Source organism: Sander vitreus, chromosome 16, assembly GCF_031162955.1.
Source record: "Sander vitreus isolate 19-12246 chromosome 16, sanVit1, whole genome shotgun sequence".
Lineage (NCBI taxonomy): Eukaryota > Metazoa > Chordata > Actinopteri > Perciformes > Percidae > Sander > Sander vitreus.
The window spans coordinates 26,846,818-26,869,316 of NC_135870.1; the positions used below are offsets into that span (position 1 = coordinate 26,846,818).

The 22,499-nt window shown below is 39.8% G+C and overlaps 2 protein-coding genes and 1 long non-coding RNA gene across 3 annotated transcripts in view; 1 reads left to right on the forward strand and 2 right to left on the reverse strand.

Annotated features, from left to right (window-relative positions):
- Positions 1–53: 53 nt before the first annotated feature.
- Positions 54–15,195, forward strand: LOC144531466 (uncharacterized). The gene is made up of 3 exons (XR_013503220.1): positions 54–498; positions 1,022–1,196; positions 15,106–15,195. It is a non-coding gene; the product is annotated as an uncharacterized LOC144531466 (long non-coding RNA).
- On the reverse strand, positions 6,460–17,241 carry LOC144531465 (uncharacterized). Its single transcript, XM_078271620.1, has 7 exons — positions 17,157–17,241; positions 15,556–15,675; positions 15,103–15,462; positions 14,841–14,954; positions 11,323–11,886; positions 8,818–8,934; positions 6,460–8,543 (listed from the first exon to the last, which is right to left on the reverse strand). Exons 1-7 carry the CDS (start codon positions 17,236–17,238, stop codon positions 7,942–7,944), a joined length of 1,959 nt encoding a protein of 652 aa, XP_078127746.1. The 5' UTR covers positions 17,239–17,241; the 3' UTR covers positions 6,460–7,941.
- Positions 17,242–18,100: 859 nt separating this feature from the next.
- Positions 18,101–22,499, reverse strand: part of slc71a2a (solute carrier family 71 member 2a) — a 39,596-nt gene continuing 35,197 nt past the window's right edge. The window contains exon 12 of the mRNA XM_078272141.1: positions 18,101–21,365. Within this exon, the coding sequence (XP_078128267.1) occupies positions 21,093–21,365 (273 nt within the window). The 3' untranslated portion in view covers positions 18,101–21,092. The remainder of the gene's footprint in view (positions 21,366–22,499) is intronic.

Genomic DNA, 22,499 nt, shown 5'->3' on the forward strand with positions numbered 1-22,499 from the left:
GTCTGTCTGTCTGTCTGTCTGTCTCTCTCTCTCTCTCTCTCTCTCTCTCTCTCTCTCTCTTCCGAAAATCAGTTTAGCATCACAATAGAATTTACTGCGACTCACTGAGCGAAAAGAAAAGAGAGAGACCGAGAAAGAGGTGGAGTGAGGTAGAGTGAGACAGAGGGAGAGAAAGGGGGGTCAAGAGAAGAGAAGGAGAGGTAGGCAAGAAAAGTTAAAAAGGAAATGAGAAATTAAAAAGAAAAAAAGAAAGAAAGGAGAGAGGTAGGAAGGAAGGACGGAATGTAGGAAAAAAGAAAGAAATTTCATGGATATCTATGCAATAGTTTTTGAGATATTTCACTTAAACCAACAAATTCCGTCCTCATGTTAAAGGACAACCGAAGACATTGTGATTTATCGTCTGGGAACCATGAATGTCGGTGGCTCTGCAAAAGTCCGGGGAAGGAACGCAAAAGAAAACGCCACATAAAACATTAAATGGCGTTAACTATAAAAGTAGGTGAACTAGTTACTTTACCTAGTAACGACCGGCTGAGATGTCAGTTATTGGTGATTGCTAGCTACCTCTTAACAGCATTTATAAACAGCAAACATTGTTTTAGTTGTTTGATTTTTGACCTCAAATAGGACGTTTAGTAACGTTAACATTGTAGCAGTTTTCTCTTAAACTAATAATGCAAAGTTTGTTGTTCATTAAGGTAAGAGATTCAATCTAAGTCCAACAATATTACCTATGGATTGATTTATTGAAGTGAAGTTCAATTGAAGGTCATAAGAACCTTTTCAAAGACCAAGTGCATGAAAATCCACATGATGTTCTTAGATGTGTCATGCATTTTCTAATGCTCCAACTAAGCTCACAAATTCATAATGAGATGCCTTACTTGTTGTATATTAGCCTTTCAATTGATATTAGTATCTGGTGTAAGCAAGGAAACTAATGATTAATGATCAACTCAATGGTTTGAAAGCCTTGTTTGACATATTATTTCATTTCAACAAATTTGACTGTACCTAGGTTATAGACACCCTTTTTGACATCCTCATTAGTCGCAACCCCCAGGGCAAGGGTACAAAGGCTGCCATCTGGCCAGAAAAAAATGGCCTATCATCAGCCAGGTCCTGAGAGACACAAGAGCCTACCTGTTGTCTCTGAAAACCTCTGCAGGTCAACCGCTTCATCTATCCCGAAGGTAACTAATAATGAATAGGCTATCAGATGCAATTTGATTCCATGAGCTTTTCTTCAACGCCATACGTAGGGCAGGTTTGTAAAGAGAAATAATATTAAAAAAAAACACCCAAATCTCTATTTTTTGTTTCGTTCTAGACAGGCACAGTTGTCTTACAGTCATTACTTTGAATTAAAACCATGTATTGGTAGAAAAATATAAGGAGTATAAAGACAACATGAGTCTCTTTCCCCATTGGTTCCAACTGAAGCAATTCTAAAACTTAACCCAGGTAAGATGGCTGCCAAGTGGTTCCATCCTGGAATAGCGAATCAGAATTACATGGCATATCTATTGTCCAAAATTTTAAATATGTCTGAAAATATACATACATACATACATACATACATACAAGTCCAACATAATATTAGCAAAGATGAATCGGCCTATTAGTGATTTATTTTTAAATATACACAACATTGATGCAGGCTACTGGCCTGTAGGTAAGGTAGCCACTAAGGTAGCCATCCACAGATAGAGTTAAAGGAACATGGCGACTTATTGGGACTTTAGCTTATTCACTGTATCCCCCAGAGTTAGATAAGTCCATACATACCCTTCTGATCTTCGTGCGCGTTGTAACTCTGTCTGACGCCCCCACCGCTAGCCTTGCTTAGCACAGATCCTGGAGGTAACCGGCCCCAACTAGCCTACTGCTCCCAATAAGTGACAAAATAATGCCAACATTTTCCTATTTACATGTTGTGATTTGTATAGTCACAGCGTGTACAAATAATGTCACATGAGACACAGCCATCTTCTAACCATATACATACTGGGAACTATATTCTCAGAAAGGCAAAGCACTGCTACTCTCTGCTCCTCACCACGGTGCTTCTCAGATGCTGCAAGTAAATCACTCCGCCCAAGTAGCAGAAGTAGCAGTGCTTTGCCTTTCTGAGAATATAGTTCCCAGTATGTATACGCTGAGAGGTCCGTTGTGGCAATGTTGCCGAATATCCAGAAGTTAAAGCCCGAGCAAGAACAATCTTTGCTGAGTTTTGTTGGTGGCCATGATGTTGTGGCCCTCCTTCCCACGGGGTTCGGGAAAAGTTTGATTTTCCAGCTCGCTCCGTTAGTGGTGAAGGAGTTGGCTAAGGCGAACGCTAGTGATGCTACGATACATCACGACCAAACGTTAGCGATTGGTTATGACAGATCCAGAGTGGCTCTGGGCATATCCAATAGTTTTAAACTTCAACAGAGTACCCGCCTTCAAGGAAGTTAACACTTGTCAATGGAGAGTGGGCAGACTCTCTTTCCAAATGAAATGTACGAGTCTGGTAGGACCAGGCTATTTATATTGTAGGGTAAAATACAAACTTTATTATCAGTTTACAATGATTCCCAAGCAGCTTTGCATAAAAAAAGAAAAGTACACACACTTAGTGTTGATAATAAGAGCATTGTTGTCACACCATTCTACTGCACTAGCCATTCAACACTACCCTGATAGTCTGGGTTCCTCACGTTCAGTTAACAAGGACGATAACACAGAATCATCTGAGTATTTAAAAAGAAACTGGTTGGACACACTGGAGCTACACTGGTTGGTGGTACAATCTGCAGTATACAATGTACAATACGGGTGAGCTAATACAACCCTGGCCCCTGAGAAAAAAGTCTATTATTAACCTTAACCAACTGTATCCTGTTTCTAATAAAGGAGTTATACCAGTGAAGGAGGTTTGGGTTGAGCTTTAACTTGATCATTTTTAACAGGAGTAAATCAGGCTGGATTGGGTTAAATGCAGGACTAGTCTGTGATACTGTAAAAAGCTCCACAAAAAGCAAGTACTGTAAGTGGACCATGAGTTGAGATTTTGTCAACCACAAAGCTTTTATTTCTGAAGGGGAAATAAATAAATCTGATTTAAAGCAGTTTTAAAGTCAAATGCTGAGGAGACAGCAGCTGAGGAGACAGCAGAGTACGTAGTATGTTATCCTAGATCGCCATCTAGAGGTGTGCATGAGAATTACTTTCAACTCTTCCTAAAGGCCGCTCAAAACATCATTGCAATACAGAATATACATTTTATTGCCTCAAAAAAGTAGATGATCGATTGAAGAAAATACTCACTATCCTTTGAATTCTGATATTTCACTGTAGTTTTACACCTTTTCTTCCAACTGTAGTTTTCACAGTTTTGTGTATATAGCTGGAGTTAAGCGACCACACTTCCGGGATTGCTCCGGTGCCGCAGGAAATTCCACCGGATGAATGTCTTTTCGCTGATGTCCGTTTCCTTCCGCTTTCTTTGTGATGGAATTTTAAACTCCAGTCAATATATGAGATCTCTGCAGGGTAAATTGAGACAGCTAGCTAGACTATCTGTCCAATCTGAGTTTTCTCTTGCACGACTAAAATAACTTTTGAACGTACACGTTCCACCAAAATGAATTCCTTCCCGAGGCTTTTTTTGCGGCGGCTCCGTGCGGAGCTTAGCGCCGTCCATGACGATTGTGATTGGTTTAAAGAAATCTCAATAAACCAGAGCACGTTTTTCTCCCATCCCGGAATGCTGTGTGGTATAGCCAGACCCTCCTCCGCAGCGCTGTGGAGGAAGGTCTGGGAATGCGAGACCAGTAACCTGTAAAGTTACCTTTTTAATTACTTTTAAATATTTGCTTTATACTTTAATTTAGGCTTTTATTGCCTTTATTTATAGGACAGATTAAGTGGGAGAGAGAGGGGGAATGACATTCAGTAAAGGGCCGCAGGTCGGATCCGAACCTGCAGCCACTGCGACAAGGACTCAGCCAACTGTACATAGGGCGTGCGCTCAACCAGATGAGCTAACCAGCAACCCCCACTTTAAAATATTTTCAATATCAGTACACTTTAACCCTGGTGAAAGTAACGTTGATTTGTGAAGATGATTTCATTACAAAAATATGATTATTGATGTAAGGAAAAAACTCCTTTCGCTGGTCCTTATATTTTGTACATGTACATTTAATAATAATATATATTTAAAGTCCAAAGTTGAGAAGACAAATTCTTGCACATTTACTGGAATACAGTTACTGTGATTCCAATAGGCACTAAGTCAAATTTAAACAAATGATACAGTATAAATCATTCTTATATAAAAACTGGTTTTAAAACATTGTGAATCACAGCTGGTGCTAAAATAACCATTATTGCGTTAAAAGATTTGGATTTGACCAAAACCTAAATGTTTGACATTGAATGAGAACATCTTTTTTAAACATTTAAAAGTCTTTACATGCATAGCATTTTCATAGGCCTTTAAGCTTTAAAAATGTTTACAGATGTGCAGCAGCTGGTAATGAGATAAGAGTAATAAAACCTCAACAAGCTGACTATCAAACAAAAGGTTATTTTCAGACTTCTACTTCAAAAAAGTTATGCTACTTAAATATTATAATTCCCATTAACATCACAACATCTTCAATAATAAAGGCAAGCACATTACAATGTTAAGTTTGATTAAAATTTTACATTATACGTTATTAGTTCCTACTGACAGTGCAGGTTTTCCAACTCAACATTTCCAAATTTGTTTTGTGACATAAGGGCTAACGCTAATAAATGAAAGGGGTACATTACAGGTCAGACATTTGTTCGATCATCCTTTCTGAATTTCAGCACTTCAGAAAACAAAAGGGTAACATTCTTTTATGACTAAATTCAGTAACATTTTACTGTAAATACAGCCCTGAATATTAAAGCATGTCTTTAAAAATGCATTTATATAAACTCTAATTTTAAATGGTGCCAGAAGGTCTTTTTGGAATTAATCTCATCACCGTGACATTAAAACCACAAAGTAGGACAAAAATGTAGTTTGAGCACAGGGAATGAAGCTGAAGTTAAAAAAAATTGTGTGATTTTTTATTTTTATTTTATTTCTTGGAAAGACTCTCTGGAGGAAGTTTTGGCAAAAACAGTATTAAAATACTGTTGTGCTTTAAGAATATGTCCATCTATTGAAGTTAGGTGAAATTCAGGTGTGGTTTTACCATTAAAAGTGGTATCCATACAAAGATGTCAGTCAACATGGTCCAGAACAACGTGGTTTTGGTGATCCTGACCTGTCTGACCACCAACAGATAAAAATGTCCACTTGTCTAACACTTTGGTTCATGCCTCTATTATGACTGAGATGCTAACTTACGCATGTTAACTATTTCCTATTGTTCGCATCAAGGTGCTACCTTTTGCAAGTTAACATTCTAGTGTTTATTCTAACTTACTAATTTTAGCATTCTGACATTCCAAATGTATTTTGATATTCATGTATGTCATTTATGTTTCAAATTAGTGAAATCCTGACTTGTGCCTATGGTTACATTAGCATATGCTGTTAGCATGTTACTGGATGACTAAACTGTAACATGCTAGCAAACTAAATGCAAAAAGAATGCCCACTTGACGCAGACAAAGACCAGTTTACACTGAAGTTGAGCCTTAAATGAACAGCAAAGTCTTTTTTTCTTTCCTCCAACAGTTTTCTGGTGTGCGATGAGCATTACAGCCTAGGGTCCATCCCAATATCAAAATCTGCTGTATTTGCGAGTAGTCCCCAAATCATTCATTCCAAAAAATAATTATATTGAACATTTCAGTTAATTTAGTCTCGCCAAAACTAATATGGTCATTTTAGTGAAACTTGTTTTATCTGATATATCTTATCATTATCTGATGAAAAACCAACGTTATCCTCACTTCAAAACTGAATGTAGTAGTTTAAATAACAGACACTCAACTGTCCTGTTGTTATTAGACATGTGAACTAAGCGCTCCAAGTGTTCTGCTGTTATTACAGACGTGTGAACTATCCACATTCATGAATTCATGGCATGTACCAGTGCAGAATAAAACTCTAATGTATAGAACTGCCAAATAGATTCATTTACTTCTTAATCGAACGTGCCCGAGGGCAGTTCCTCGGATGGTTTCCAACCCACTTTAACCCCTGGTTGAATGATTGAAAATGTAGTTTTGCAGTTACTCCGAGTCCTCTCAATAATAATAATAATAATAATAATAATAATAATAATAATAAATACTGTTGCCTGTTATGAGAGCCAATCCACAAAAATATGCATTAATCAAACACCGGAACCAGACCGAACACAGAGACGGACATAGCTGGCGCCAGCGATGTGAGTGTGTGTGTGCTTAAGAGAGCAAGAGAGAGCGCGAGAGAGAGAGAGAGAGAGAGAGAGAGAGAGAGAGAGAGAGAGAGAGAGGGGATGAAAAAGTGAAATTTTTATTTTGCAAACTACATTTTAGTTAATTTTTCTTCATCAATATTGCATGTTGATATCACCACAGTCAGCGTTTAATGATGGCTGTCTTGTCTCGTTATTATTATCGTTAACAAATTTAACACTTTAGCAGAACTGTTAATCTCAAAACAGGCTTACATGGTTATTAAGTAACATTAAAGTATGGATTTAATAAGCAGAGTTATTTTGGCAGCGGTAATGTGTTAAGTGTTATAAGTTAGTACAATTACAGAACCTGGACCCAGGGTGAGACAGGTGCTCAGAGTAAGAGAGGCCTTGCCTAGTCAGGCTCTGAGATGACATTATCTTCTGCTTAGAAGTGGTACATTTACAGCTCACAGCAACTTAATATGATATAGTGTCTGGCTTTTTGTTTGATATCTAGTGTTTGCAAAAATGTCGTTAGCGTATTGAGCTATTTTATTGAGTAAAATGCATCTTAGCAAAATGCTCTGAGCAAATTTAAGTTGGGCTTTTATTGTGAAGGTTAGACATGGAAGTAGTGAAGCTAACTTTATGCGCTGCGGTCTCCATGATTACTCCCATAAGTCAGCCTGCTGCGTGTGACGTTAGTGGCCTCCATGTTTACTTCCGTACACCAGTGTGCTGCGTGTGCTCTCTTTTGCGCATGCGTGTCGGACAGCCGGAATGCTGCCAGCCAGAGTGCCGCTGGAACAACAGAGAGTCCTGAATTTATAGATGGATTGGGACAGACCCTTAGTTTTTCTTCTTTTTAAAGTATGTACATTATTTCTATGTTATTAATGCAAAGATGGCTGAATGTAATTTTTTGTGAATGACATTCCTGCATAGATTGTAGTGTAATTTTAAGGTGGTGTTTGTAGTTGGTAAGTGCCATTCTTTATGATCTGCCCATTCACACCTGGTAGCCCTCTCTGCTGACATTCAGCTATGCTGTAGTCTTCCTACAAAGAGCGTGTTGTGATTTTATGGTGCAGTTTTACACTGCGGGGAGCTCTAAAACATGGAATTAGCTTTTTGTTCATAATGGGTAGCATTAAGGTTACATTGTGGACAGCCTTCACCTGATTAGGTTTACATTGAAACGTCACTGACACACAAGGTCAAAACTTAAACAGAGTTTAGCTGTGGGATGTAAAATCCAAAGGTAGTGTTGCTGAAATGTTTGGCAGGTTGGTGTCTTTGCTCTCCCTACAGGTAAACTACAGTTTACGCACGCTAAAGCAATTCTGCCACGGAATATGCGTAGAGGGCTTTATCATAACATGCTCTTCACTGTGTGGATTGCAGAGGTTTTGGAGACAGATGCTGACCCTGTTAGAACCTCATACAGGTTTAAAACAAGGTCTAATGGAATGAGATGACAGCTGGTGAGAAATTGTATCATAGCTATTAGAAAGCTATTAGAATAAGACAAAAACAAAACCTCAGTGAGACTGATTTGAGCTCCACAAACTGTGAAACACTAAACCTCCTCTGACACGCTGTGGATCGTCTCAATTATCTTCTTTTTCAGTTTCTTCACTTTGTCTGGCGGCGTCTCGTTCAGACACTCCTCCACATACTTTAGGAACCCTGCATGCGCTGACACCATCTGGCTTTGACAGAACGTCCTCATGATGTCTAGCACCTCGCTGGAGGGGGTCTTGAGGCGACAGCTCGCTCGCTTGCGTCCAGACACTCTGCTGTCAGTGTAAGAGGAGGATGTAGAGGGGGAAGAGGAGGGGGAGGAGTGCTGTGAGTCTGGGGGAGTAGGCGAGGGAGGAGCTTTGAGGCTACGTGAGGTGATGTTCAGTTTGGTAGCAGTTTGGTTAGTGCTGTAGTAATGGCTGGCAAGGGCATGGCTGTCCAGGTGGAGGAGACTGGACTCATGCGGTTCATGGAAATGGAGGTCTTCTGGTCGCTCGTCCTCATCACAGGAGTCGCAGAGGAACATCAGCTCGCGGTAGTGTTTCCACTTAGGAAGGTAAAAGTCCTCCGAACCACATGTTTTGTTTGAGCTCACCACCTTGTGTTCTCTTTGGAAGATGGTTCGCAGGTTCCTGAACTTTGTCTTTATGTCTTCCACTGAAGAATGAAGAATTACAGAAACTGTTAGCCTCTGAGCCAATGAAACTACTTTGGGGAAATGGTGTGAGGAATCATTGTCTTGAGATCACAATTTAATTGGAGTTTGTAAAACCTGAAACCAATCAAATAAAATATGGCTTCCTCTTTTTAGACCTGTGTTTTTTTGTTGCCTTTGGTACACTCTCATCACATTTATGAAATATTTCTCTTGGTGTTAAAGGTAAAATTATTCTATTGGCAACACTATAACACAAATAACCACCATTGTTACCTGTGAAAGGGACTGGCTCATTGTCAGAGAGGAGGCTGCTCAGCGTCTCCAACAGGCTCTGTCTCAACAGCCTATTCCTGTAGCTCTCTGACTTGTGGTTCCACAGACAGCTGTGCCCTAGAAAAAGCACATTAATATTATTCCTTTTCAATTCAATTCAATTTTATATATAGTATCAAATCATAACAAGTTATCTGAAGAAACTTTACAGATAGAGTAGGTCTAGACCACACTCTATAATTTACAAAGACCCAACAATTCCAATAACAGTACCTCCAATTGTTAACCTAACACCAGCAACTTGAGCAACCAGCAAACAAAGACGGTTTCACGTGACCTAATAGCGGACTAGTTGGGAGAAGGGCGAGCTCCATATTTATCCTTTTGAAGATACTGACCAGAGATATTTGTGCTCAAACATCCTGGAGGCAAGACAATTTCGAAATCTAAAAAGTTAGCAGCTGGTGGAGATATTAAGCAGCATTTGCTCGTGGTGGAGACGCGGCTGAGAGGAGTCAAAATGGCGCCGCTGCACAAGAGAAAATCTCCACTGAGCTAGAAGGTCAGAAGGAAATTCTCCGCTCCATTGTTTTGATGGAGTTGGTCCTCTCTGGCCTGGTAACCAGAATGAATGAGGTTGAGAGTCGCGTCAAGAGTTTAGAGGCGGTCAAGAGCCAAGAGGGAGAGGCGGAAGATCCTGCCGCTAGCAAGAGAGAGGTCAACATGTTTTGAGAAATTCAAGATTTTAAAAATCGATCAGATGCCCCAGCCTTAGCGGGGAACAGCCAAAAGCTTAGTGGTCATGGCGGAGACAGCAGAGCTAGCGGTCATGCTAGCAAAGCGGTATTGTTCAGTGCCGCGGCCACCTAGGCAGTACACGGGTACGCCCGGACAGCGAGCGTGGCCCTGGTTTCGGGGAGATGGCGGTGTGGGCTTCAGTCGGCCGAAAAAAGGGACCATCGGAAGCGGGATGGAGGCCAAGCTCTGCTGCCATGGCAGGACCGCCGTCCATCTCCAGGGTTAGGGGAATGCTACTCGGCATTCGCACAGGTAGAGAACAAAAACCTAGCGGTGGGCAGGGAGCCCGCCCGCTGCGGAGGAGAAAGAGAGGAGAAAGCCACTGGTGGTGCTCCCCTCCTGGAATGGAGACAGTTGCTCTGGCTGGACTCCGTAATCCTCCGCTGTTACGAGCTCCAGTCCTCCCAATGGGGAGGAGGGGGAGCCGGCAAGGGAACCGTCTTCGGGGGATTGAATCAGCGGACTTGTGCCCACCAAAGCTAAACATTTATAAAGTGGATTAAGGTCCTGTATACACACCCAGAGGCTGTGGTGCAAACTAACGGGTTAATTTCTGAATATTTTGCTCTTGGAAGGGGAACAAGACAGGGCTCACCTCTTTCTCCTTTGTTGTTTTGTTTAGCCATAGAGCCTTTGGCAGCAGCCATAAGGGGGAAAACTAGCTTCCCAGGTGTTATGGTAGGAGGAGTAGTGCGCAAACTTATGCTTTATGGGGATGATATATTACTTTTTGTGTCCGAACCTAGCAGATCAATACCCTATCTACTCGGGATCATTGACTTTTCTTGACATTTTCAGGTTATAGGGTAAATTGGTACAAATCAGAACAGTCTTCCAATCAGGTGCATTTCAGTGGCCAAGAGCAAGGTATTGTATATCTGGGTATCTTATTCCCTCCCCAGTTATAAGACCTAGTTCAAGTTAATTTGGATCCATTTGGAAGGTCAATGTTATAAAAATGGTTTGTGTTCCCAAGCTGAATTACCTCATCCAATCTCTTCCTCTGGAGTGCCCCTGTCATATTTTAAATGGTTTGACAGGATAACAAAGACATTAATATGGAATGGTAAAAAATCTGGCTATATTTTTATAAATTACAAAGACCGATTGATAGAGGAGGTTTGGGTCTACGAATGTATTATAACTATGCTTTTAACTTTAGGCATCTGGCCCACTGGTCACTTCCTCCTGAGAGAGCCCCACCCTGGTATTGTATTGAGCAATCTGTTCTTGCCCCATTATCACCATTACAAAGCCTGTCTGTTAAACTGTATGGTGAGGCAAAAACACACATCAGATAACCTCTCACTTAAATGTCGTTTGGACCAAAGTGGCTCGGCTGTTTGAACTGGATCCATTTCTAAATACTTCATCAAGTGTTTGGCTTTTTTTTTTAATTTTTTTTATTAATAACCAGTAAAACTGGCACTACATGTAGAATTACCTTACCAAAGGATGAAGATTTGTTTGGTCAAGTGGAAAAAAGTATCACAGTATCAACATGCAGATGGTGTTTCCTAATCAATTATTCAACAGTAAAGATTCATCAGAATGATTAAGTACTAATAAGAACATAAGCTGTCCCTTAACAAATGAAACAAATCTAACGGGAGAGGGAGGGATTTATCAATCAAGCATGGTCTGTATACACCCACATAGCCCTTTATCTTAAAAAAAATCAACAGCAACATAAATAATGCCACTAACCAGAGTAATATGATATGAGCTGCTGAACTTTGGCCTCGTTCCAGTGACAGCGGGAGTTGGTGCTCAGTCTGCTGTCAGGCTGAACTGAACCGGAAAAATTTAGAGGGGAGGGGTTTGTACAAGATTTGGTGTCTGGTAGTGAAGTCGATGGAGTGGCGGGAAATGTGGAAGCAGTTGTTTGGCTGGCTTGTTTGAGATTATCTGGAGACGCAGAGAGGAAGATTTGGTATGCGGGGCTGGTGTTGGTTTTGGCATCGCTGGAGGGAACGGAGAGTTTATCGAACTTGATGTCGTTGATTTGGGTGGAGCTGGAGGAAAAGCTACTCAGGGTGGAAGAGGGTGTTTGGTTTCCATGTTCCAGATGCATGTCTTCTTGTGGCATCAGTATCTGTAGGTCGTCTGGGCTGTCGTCGTCGTCGCAGGACTCGCAGAGGAAGAGCAGCTGCTGATAGTGTTTCCATTTGGACACGTAGGGTTTGTCAGATGCCCTGCTAGCCTGGACCGCCTTGTATTCACGGTTGAAAACTGTCCGAAGGTTCTTGAACTTGCACTTCATGTCTTCAACTGCAAAACACCAACAAAGGAGTCACACGAGCTCATGAATAACTACTCACCTCATCTCCCACCAATACTTGTTTCTCCAACTTATACGGTTGGTTGTTCCTTCTATCAGATTTTTGTAAGTGGTTCATTGTTGCTCTGTAAAATTAATTAAACCAAGTCAAGCCATATTTTTTATAACAACACTGCATCAAATGATGCAATCATCGTTGGGAAGGATACTTTCAAGACGTATTCCGTTACAGAGTACAGAATACATGCCCAAAAATGTAATTGTAACGTATTCCGTTACGTTACTCAATCTGAGTAACGTATTCTGAATAACCATATTGAATTGCATTTTATAAGTAGGAATGCGGCCATCACATACAGCTTACTAAACAGGCCTATACTGGTGTGTTCTTCTGTTCCAACTGGCTGAATGTGTACCTAAACAAGCAGATAGATTGTTGTATGTGTAGTCCCGAACTGCATACTACAAAAATCTAACCGCAGTCTATGCTACCATGAGCTAATTTTAGCTAATGTTAGCTAACATGTCAAACGGGGCTAGTCTTTCAACGGCTCTAGGGCTAGTAAAAAAAAAAAGAAGTTGCACGTCAACTATAAAATAGCAAGGTGACCAGTAAAACTACAGCAGACGACTACCCTTGGCAAAAAATAACTTACTTTAAGATGCTTCTTCAGGTTGGAGGTGGAGTAATTTGGACGCTGAAAGGAAGTTGGTTGCTGGCAAGCAGAAGTTGCATTGCAGTGCACAGTTATATTTCGTTCTCTCTTCTCTTTCTTTAATGTGAAATGCTGTTTGAATTTCCAAGATAGAAACGCATTCCTGCCCTGGCTCTGTTGTGCCGGTTCCGGCTCCATCTTTACCTCTATCAGTGATCACACAAATAGCAAATTTTGTGTGCACGGTGGGCTCGATGGTGTTTTAAGCCTCCAACGTCGCCTTACAGGCAGCTAACCCTCACCTTAACACTAACATAACTTCTTTGACATAACCATTGCTGCGCTGCCTGGAAGGTGACGTTGGGGGCTAAAAACACCAAACACTGCACGGTGGGAGGAGCTGTGTGTGTGTGTGATAGGAGAACAATGTCTAATATGTCTTTTGGCTGCTGTAAAAATCCATTTTTCATTTAACACTGCTTCCTGATGAGACCATTTTATGATAAACAAGTGTAGATATTTTGTAGAGTTTGTAGATGCCCCACACTGGGACCTTAACTATAGCAGATTTATTCTTCAGTTTTTTTTAGCAGTTGGCAGGCTACTTAAAGGAATAGTTCCACATTTTGTGAAATTTGTTTATTTTTCTTTTTTTCTGAGAATGAGATGAAAAGATCAATATCAATCAATATCAATCTCATGTCTTATCAGACTGATATCAATATTCTCATCTCACTCACGGAATTAATAAGTAAGTGTATTTACCTGAATGTTGAACTGTTATCTTAAAGCAGTTGATCTTAACTTGGGGGACTGGACCATGCTGGGGGTCATGGGATGGTAAAGGATAAGAACAAAATATAAAACATGCAATAACGACTTTGGGCCAACATAAGTTTGGGGTAGGACATGACAATCTAGGTTTCTACTTATCCCTTTTCGAACGGGTCTAGTGTTATGTTGAATTATGTTTTTGTTATTCTTTTATATATATATATATATATTAGGGTTGTCAGCATTAACGCGTTAATCGTGATGCGATTAAGGGCCGAGCATAACGCGTACATTTTTTTTAATCGCATGCCGCCATTTATTAATTTATTTTACACTTCACTCGGCTTCGCGTCATGCCTAACAGGCTACTATTTTGACCCTTTGCCACACTTTTACTTATCATCAAGCTGCCATACTTCCTTGTAACACATCCTACTGCTGCAGGCATGATGGAGAAAGACAGCAGCAACACAATTCTGAATGGCGCTTTAATTTTCCAAAACTCCCAGACGGCTCAGTAGACAAGTCGAAAACCATATGCACATTGTGTAAAGCCGAATTAAAATAACACCGAAGCACGTCAAGCTAGAGCCACCACCTTTGAGATAAGCATAGTAGTACAGTTAACGTGACTCAGGTTGATGCTAGCGGGCTCAGGCAAAGCAGTATTTTGGAGAGTGCTACTCGCCGACCTGTTGATGAAACCACATCCAAAAACATTACTACAACTCTTGCAAAATGAGTGGCAACTGCAGACCTGTCAGCATCGTAGAAGACTCGGGTCTTTAAGACGTACTACGGTTGGCATGTTCTGACCCGTCTTATACACTGCCGTCGAGGGGGACAGCAGCCCCACGCACACACAGCCTGTACGACACGGAGAAAGCAGCCCAACAGGAACTGCTGCAAAGTGCAAACGCTGTCTCATTAACCGGTGATCACTGGACGTCAGTGAGTAATCAAAATTATTTAGAAGTTACTGCACACTATATTGACTCTGTTAAGGATAGGGATTTTTAGTTTTTTAATTAGGTACTTGGAGGAATTGTGCAATAATGACAGATTCACACGTTTCTTTTGTTTACAGTAAATAAATAATAAACAAATACAAATCTTAAAGTCAAGTTCATAAAGTCACTTTCTTTACATTCATTTGATCCCCAATCCAGATACACTGGTAAGAACTGCTTTCCATTGTTAAAATATACTTAAAAACAGTTCTGAAATGCAAAATAATAGAATTTTAATCATGTGATAAAACATGCCATTAATCGCGATTAACTATAGAACTTCAGCGATCCCTCTCCCTCAGCGAAATCGTTTGACAGCCCTAATATATATATATATATATATACATACATGATATAAATATGTCATTCATTCATTAATTCATTTGAGTTGTTACCCACTGTGCCTAGAATTCCTGAATGTGCAAATACTGCTGGTATTGTATTTTTTACCTCCAGAGATTATTGAACCCTAACAGCAAACTAGCAGGAACATGTGATATTTACCTGAGAAAGACACTGAAGGGTCAGACAGCTGCCTCCTCAGAGCCTCCAGCAGCCTCAGTCTGAGCTGACGGTTGTTGTGGTTTTCTGACTTCTTGTTCCAGAGACAGTTATGTTCTGTGCACAACAACACACAACACCACCCATCAACTACGAAACACTGTCATTGTAAGAATCCAAACCATCATGAGGTTTTGTCTTTGTACACCAGTTCCTCTGTAGTAACAACTAATCATTCTGAATCTGAAATCTGTGTTTTGTTTACCAGAGTAGAAAGCTATTAGTGCACGTTCCCTCTCTTCAGTCCAATAACATTTAACCATCATGCTGGAGGGGATGCAGGAGGACGAAGAGGTGGACAAGGTGGGGAGGAAGGAGATGTTCAGCCCCGGGGAGGTGAGGATTGGCTGGCTCTCCTCCTGTGGAACAGTCAGCAGCGAGAGTGGCTGATCGTCGGGGCTGTCGTCCTGGTCCCAGCAGCCCTGCAGGAACATCAGCTGCTGGTAGTGCTTCCACTGCGGCAGGAACATGTCGTCCGACCTGCACACCTTGTTCGCCTTCACCATTTTGTACTGACGCTGAAAGGTGGTACGAAGGTTCTTAAACTTGTTCTTAATGTCTTCCACTGGAAAGAAAAACAGAAGAGCGGAAGATTAGATGTTTTTGCTCCTACACAAAATGCAGCTTTGAAAATCAATGGAGCCGACCACATCCTTACCTGTGAAAGTAACAGGTGGGGGGTGAGCTGACAGAAGGATCCTCAGGTGTTCCAGGGTCTTCCATCGCAGCTGTCGGTTCTTGTAGCTCTCTGACTTGTGGTTCCACAGACAACTATGCTCTGGGAAATAAAAGAAAACAAGATACTTGATCTCTGCATTATTGTTTAGCATTTCTTTTTGTTACTGCCAAATGTTATTTTATCATAGAAACTCCTTCACATTGTTGTACCACCACCACTTCAGCAGCTCCTAAAAATCTGAAGCTCTAATTAAAGATAAACAAGAGTTTCCACTTTTGGACTAGAAATTGTGTCAAAACAATAACAAAAGACGGAGCAATGCCGTCATTGCAGTCAGTTTCTCCCGGTTCGGATTCCTTCAGTGTTCATCGTTTAGGTTTTTACTGTGAGCCAAATTTTTTCGCAGAGGTCTCCTCTTCAAAACAAAGGGACCCAGGGCTTTAAAAAGGTAAATACACTGAATTAGGCAGTTTCACATTAAAAATCAGTGTTACTGCTGACATTTGCTCAACTTGTTTCTCTGAGAACTCAGGATCCAGAAGTCCGATTACTAAAATCCTTCCTCCGCTTAACATATGAAGTTAAAAATGACCAAGATCTGAAAAAAGGTATCGTAAAAATGTGACAATGTAGACATTTTAACGTGAATAATGTACATATCTTCAATGCAATTTAAAAAATGGCTGAAGGAAACCCACTCAAATCAAATCATTAATCTGTATGCTAGTCTGGTTCAAGGCCAATCAAAATCGTTTGAGTCGGCGATTTACTTGTTTGTATGTTTCAGAAAAGTCCACTTGTGTTCTTTATTTTTCTTTGTACAGGTATACAGGAACAACATTAAATAGATATAGTATATAACCTACAGTATATAGTACAGTGTATTTTGGCTTGTAATCAGAACAGGGCTGTCATTTCAGTAGTGGTGGTGTGTGGGGTGCTTTCTGGACTATTACGTTTCATTGGGTTGCTTTATTCATGCAAATGAGTGTTTCTTTTAGGATGTTTCTACGTGAAAAATATGTGGAAGCATCATGAGTCATTAATCATTACCTTAAGATAGTAATTTCACTCACCAGGTGTGCCATTATGTAAAAACATATTGTATATTGTGCATTTGAACACAATAATCAAATATATTCACTTCAAGCTCTGTAACTTTAGAATATGAATACTGACGTCATCCTTACATGTAACGTTAGGTACAGGGTAATAATAACAAAAAAGATGAAAAACTGAGTTAATATGGATTTTCCCCCTTCACTCCATTTCCAGGCCATTTAAATTCAATTACAAAGCAAACATGCTTCGTTCATTTCATTTATTTAAATTCAGACCTACAAGTTTTAAGAAACATAAATCAAGAAGCAGTTTTTTACGTCTTTTCAGGAGAATAACTGCAAACCAGACTTCAGTTGCTAGTCGCCATTGCTGTTTTCTGTCTGCATCGCTCATTTCCAGCAGCCGTCGGTCTCATCCAGCAACGGTTGCCACTATTAGTTGCAGCTTACAACAACACATTGATGAAAACAGCAACTTTTATTAAATGAAAATTTGCTGTTGTAGAGTGTTTGACTTACTGGAGAAAAACGCTATGAGCGCCCTCTCTTTCTCCTCCGTCCAGTACCTCTCCGGTGTGAAGTTAAACAGAGGCACCTCCATATTTGTTGTTTCCGTTCAATCCTTCTCCTACGCGGCTGCTAAGTCACATGACCCACATTCCAGACTCTGACTGGACGATTCTTGGACCATAACTGAGCAACGACTCGCATTGCCCAGTAGAGGTCACTGTTGATTCGTGTTCATCTCCTTAACAAGGAAGCTGTTGCCCAAATGTCAACACACAAGAGGTACTTCTATACCATTCTAGTTTTTGTTTTTGTTTTAATTAAATTTAATGCAGTTTAACTTAGTTGTTGATTTTAGTAGATGTTTAGTAGCTGTTCGAGAGCTTTTGATCATTTTATGAACAAACAAACCTTCAATTCCACTAATAGACCTTGAGGTTTTGTCATCGGCTGTTTCCAAGGTCAAGCATATACTTTCAATCTAAAAAGCAATAATTTAAACAAATCAAATGTACAATAACAGTAATAATAACATAGCATCATAGAATATTTTGTTAATAATAGTAATAGTCAAATATTGTAACAGTAACTGTAATAGTTGGGTAAAATTATAACTAAAATTTGCACAACGTTAATGTCTTCAGATCTCCTTTACAAAGTAACATTTTTGCATGTATAATATTGTGAGTTTATCAAATTAAAATGTACTTAACTAAATGTGTGTACAGTTACAATGTGTACAATCTACAAAACAAAAAACGAAAATTAAAAAAATATATAGTCACTGTTTTTGAATATGATGAGACATTCCACAGTTGAAATAGGATAAAGAGAAACTTTTCTCAGGAGAATGCGAGGAACAACAACCAGCTGGAATAAAAAAAAAAATAAAAAAAAGCACAAAGCCAAATGTTGTTCTGTTTTAATTTCCAATAACCAACAACTGGCTGGTACATTTCCAGACAAGACAACGGACAAAGTGTACTTACAGTGAATCCCATATACAATTCATTTCTTCACACGTACACACAACCAATTCATGTACAATATTTACACTGTTGAGTCAGTTTCACGGCTCCTGGATTGAGAGTGCAGTTATTAATTAAATAACTGTGAGTGTTAACATGCACACTAATATCCTACTTATAAGAAATACCTGGATTATCACTCATCCTGGTTTTCAGAGGCCTAAATCATGTGATTTGGATATTTCAAAAGAAACTGGTTTACATATGAAAAAGTTTTAAATCTTAAATGATAATGGCAGCAAAAAGACAGTTGTTAATGAAAGAGCTAAAACAGATGATAGATTGGAGAAATGATTAAAAAGCATATCTGTCAAATTGTAGATACGTTGATCTGATCTAGCACCTTTCAAATTTGATTAAAAAAGTAGATAAGTTGCAAAGATGTGAATAACCAGTTTCTTTTTGTTTCAACATCATCATCATCATCATCATCATCATGTAAATACATTGAATATGACCAAAGATTAAAATAAGATTACTGGGAAACTGGTGTGCTGTGGCTGTGGCTCAGGTGGGTGGAAAGGTTGGTGGTTCGATTCCTGGCCCTGTAGTCCAATTTCGAAGTGTCCTTGGGCAAGACACTGAACCCCAAATTTCTCCCTATGCTGTGTCATGGGTGTGTGAATGTTTATCTGATGAGCGGGCAGCACAGTGTAGTGCTTTGAGTCGTTAAAACTAGAAAAGCGCTAAATAAATACAGTCCATTTACATGTAAACACTCAGGTGTGAATAACAGAAAGAAAGGGGGAAATTATGTTTTGTTTCATTATCTAATCTGACTGTTGGTCTTATATAACTGTTTAGCTGCACAGGGGGAATAAACCCCCAACCCAATGTTAGTGCCATTGAGCTACACAGGACCTAAAACTGAAGGAAAACCTTCATATCAACCACAACAAACAAGCCAATCCAATACTTCAGTTATATACAAACCATAATATCATTCACATGTACGTTTACATTTTAAGCATATGAAGGAAATACCTATGTACACACTGTCAGTTATTTACTGCCAAACTGTTCCTTTATCTTCTCTAAAGCTCTTGTGAAATATCTGTCTGATGCTTCAAGTATAAGTTCATTCACAGAAATATCACTGCTGTCAGGGAAAAACCTCATATCTGCAACACGCTTGTTAGAAAATCAAACAAATACCAGTCCAGCTGACCTCCATGTGTTTAAAATAATACAGTAAAGAACAGTGGGTTATGGATTATAGCCATGTTTCATGCTGTCTGGGGACGAAGACCCATTATGGGAAAATCCGGGAAGACGCCGACAGCTGAAACAGCTGATCAGTCATGTAAGATAAATGTTCGCTGCATCAGAACTTATTCGGCATAGCCCAATTAGAGCATCAACTCTTTTTCGACAAAGGTAAAAAAACACCTAAAGTGTGAAAACCTTTTTGCACAATTGAGGAAGTTTTATTGAATTTTGTCAATTACATACAGCTTTTCTAATGCAATACTTCAGAATGTGCATAAAAATACATGAATGGATACATGGCAACTGTTGGCACTAAATCTGAGAATCTACATCTATTGTAAATGTTTTTCTAGTATCTAACTTGCAAATTAGATACATTGGACAGGTTGGGCTGGCAAATCATTTTTAACTGAATTTAAACAATTTAAATGAGAGCAATACTGTAACCATAAACAATATGGTACCAACACTGTTGTGCTTGGACTGCTAAAGCTAAAGTTGCAGTTACCATAACAAAATATGGTTTCAACATTGTTGATGTTTGGACCTCTAAAGCTAAAGCACCTCTGAGGTTTTCCCACTGCCAGCAGCATTCATAAAGTGACTTTGATATAAAAAAAAAAAAACTTTCTAGAAGTTGAGAGAATCCAGGATGAGTGTGATTTAAAAACACGCTGATCTGAGGAAGAATGACAAACGGGGACAATAACTAGTGAATTACAAGTAGAAACGATCCAGTGAAGGGTATTGTTATTTTGACGACTATCAAATAATTTCATTTAGAGAAATTAAAATTAAACGGGAAACTTGGCCTTGAAAATAACTATTGATTTGATAGTGAATCATATTTTGACATATTGGATTTCAGGTGGCTGACTCATCACTCAGCTTGTCACATTCATTCCTTGTAAGCGATCAATAGCTCAGAGATCAATAACAGGTAAGATACTGTACACTTAAAAGGAATAAAAATCCCTTAACTCTGCCAAAAAAAGAAAAACTTCTTCACATTTTTCAACACTGATGTTTTGCCTACTGTAAATATGATGAGTTTCATTTGTACAATAACCAATAAGAAAAAAGCACAGCATCAAAATACAGTTCCAAAATAATACAGGTGAAGGTAAAAACACCTTATCTTGTTTATCACAAAATCAATCAAACATTTCAAGCTTAAAGATAAACTATAATCCTTCCATTAAAAAATTCAAAAATACCCTTCACCCTTTCCCTTCAGGTGATTTTTATGTGGGTGTATCCCAAACCTGGACACACCCATTCCATAAAAAAAACACAGTTAGTCCCTCCTTTTGTCAATCAAACGATGGTTTCCCTTTAAACTGTGTTGTCCCTGTTGGCCCCACCGTCATTCTGGCAGTCAAATAATCATCTTGGTCTCTTCTGTCAAATCACGATGACCTCTTATTCCAGGTCTTTGCTCCTGCATCCTTGTGAAAGAAACATTCATATTTGTAACTCACAATATGTTACTGCCTCCGCTCCTGGTAGCTGAAGTAACATGTCAGAACCACCTACTGACAAGGAAACAATGCTATTTGAACTTGTTGCTGTCAATCGCAATCTTCTGACAAAAAAGAAATACACTTAGTTCTGCCCTGCAGCAAAAAAATGGTCTTCATCTTTGTAACAAAATGTCAATCACTCAAACCATTATGTAAGCCCCACACTCTGTGGTCGGTCCACCTGTCCATCAAACGATACTGTCCTGCAGCAGTGGCTCAAAGTCCTCGTTGCTGGCAGCAGGAGGGGTCTCCTCGTCGCTGCCCGGAAGGGGTGTGTTGATGTGGACACCAGCCAGCGAGGACATTGTCTCCTTGCTATCCAGATGGGGCTTGTTGCTGAGGGACAGCTGGGATGGAGAGGAGGAGCATGAAGGTTTCTCAGGGATAAAGAGAGCGACGAGGAAGGCGACGACCACGCTACATGCCCCCAACAGGAAGGGCGGGCCAGGGATGAGGCCGCGCTGAGAGTAAGAGAAACAAAGATAATTTTTTCATTTCATTTTCTAGAATCTCATCGGCAGCACAACTGACTATAAAAGCATATCCAATATTGCTGTTATTTTCTCCATTTAAAGGTACAATATGTAATAATTCTGTATTAAAATGTCTAAAAAACGACTATACCTATGTTATATATTTTGTTAAACTGTGTGTACTTAGACTATCCCAAATGTTTCCAACAATGTTCAAACCCAGAGAAATCTGTAATTTTATTTCAATGACACAGGACATTTCGTTTGGTCGCCTGTCAATGACGTCATATACCCTTTGATCCCTCTAGTAACTTTAACCTCCGTCAAAACACAGGATACACCAGATGATCATTTGAGAGTAATTGGAAATCATACAATGTCAAATAAATATACTCAGTAACCGTAATACAGCATCATTTTGTCATTGATTAAATAGAGACCTAATGTAGTCATATGATATTTCAATATCAATCGATCTAGCTTAACGTTATTACAATGGGCTACATTGACAAGTAGCTAATGCTAATGCTTGTTGGGTAACGTTAAAGTTATTTTTAGTATGATTAGCATACTAAAATATACTGAGCTAACCCGCGATTAAATTCGCCACGTAACGTTAGCTGTTTAGATAGACCAAGATAATTCAGTCGGGATGAGAGCGGAAAACAGCCTACAGGGACACATCCAGTTAGCACCCAGCCAGCTAGCAGCCAGCCACTATCGTTACAACCAGTACCCAGCCAGAACAAACTCCAACACTGGGTGCTAACGGCAGTATCAGATAGTTTAATAATCCGTCGGGGAACAGACCATATCAGACCCCAGGTGCCATTGGTAACAACACCGGCCATCCGTAACCTTACTTCTCCGTTAACGTGACCAGTGTTGTTCTGAAAATCTCCTCCCTGCCGAAATTCTCCCCCCCTTCGCTTATAGTTGTCTTCATATTTATATTTAGCCGACTAAAAGGTGACTGTCCTGTGGCAACGATAGTTAAGTTTAGGCACCAAGATTAGAAAATAGTGAAGGGGGCGAGAATTCCAGGCCATCAGTCGGGAGATTCTGCCAGCCACCCCCACCCCCGAAGTTAGTCTCTCAGCGTTACTCAGTTAAGTAACGTAA

Excerpts from the sequence above, each read along its gene's own strand:
- LOC144531465 (XM_078271620.1), bottom strand. The coding sequence starts at position 17,238 with ATGGAGGTGCCTCTGTTTAACTTCACACCGGAGAGGTACTGGACGGAG. Across the intron at positions 14,955-15,102 it reads ACTAATAGCTTTCTACTCTG|AACATAACTGTCTCTGGAAC; the intron begins GTAAACAAAACA and ends TGTTGTGCACAG. Across the intron at positions 11,887-14,840 it reads CCCTTCAGTGTCTTTCTCAG|TTGAAGACATGAAGTGCAAG; the intron begins GTAAATATCACA and ends GGTGTTTTGCAG.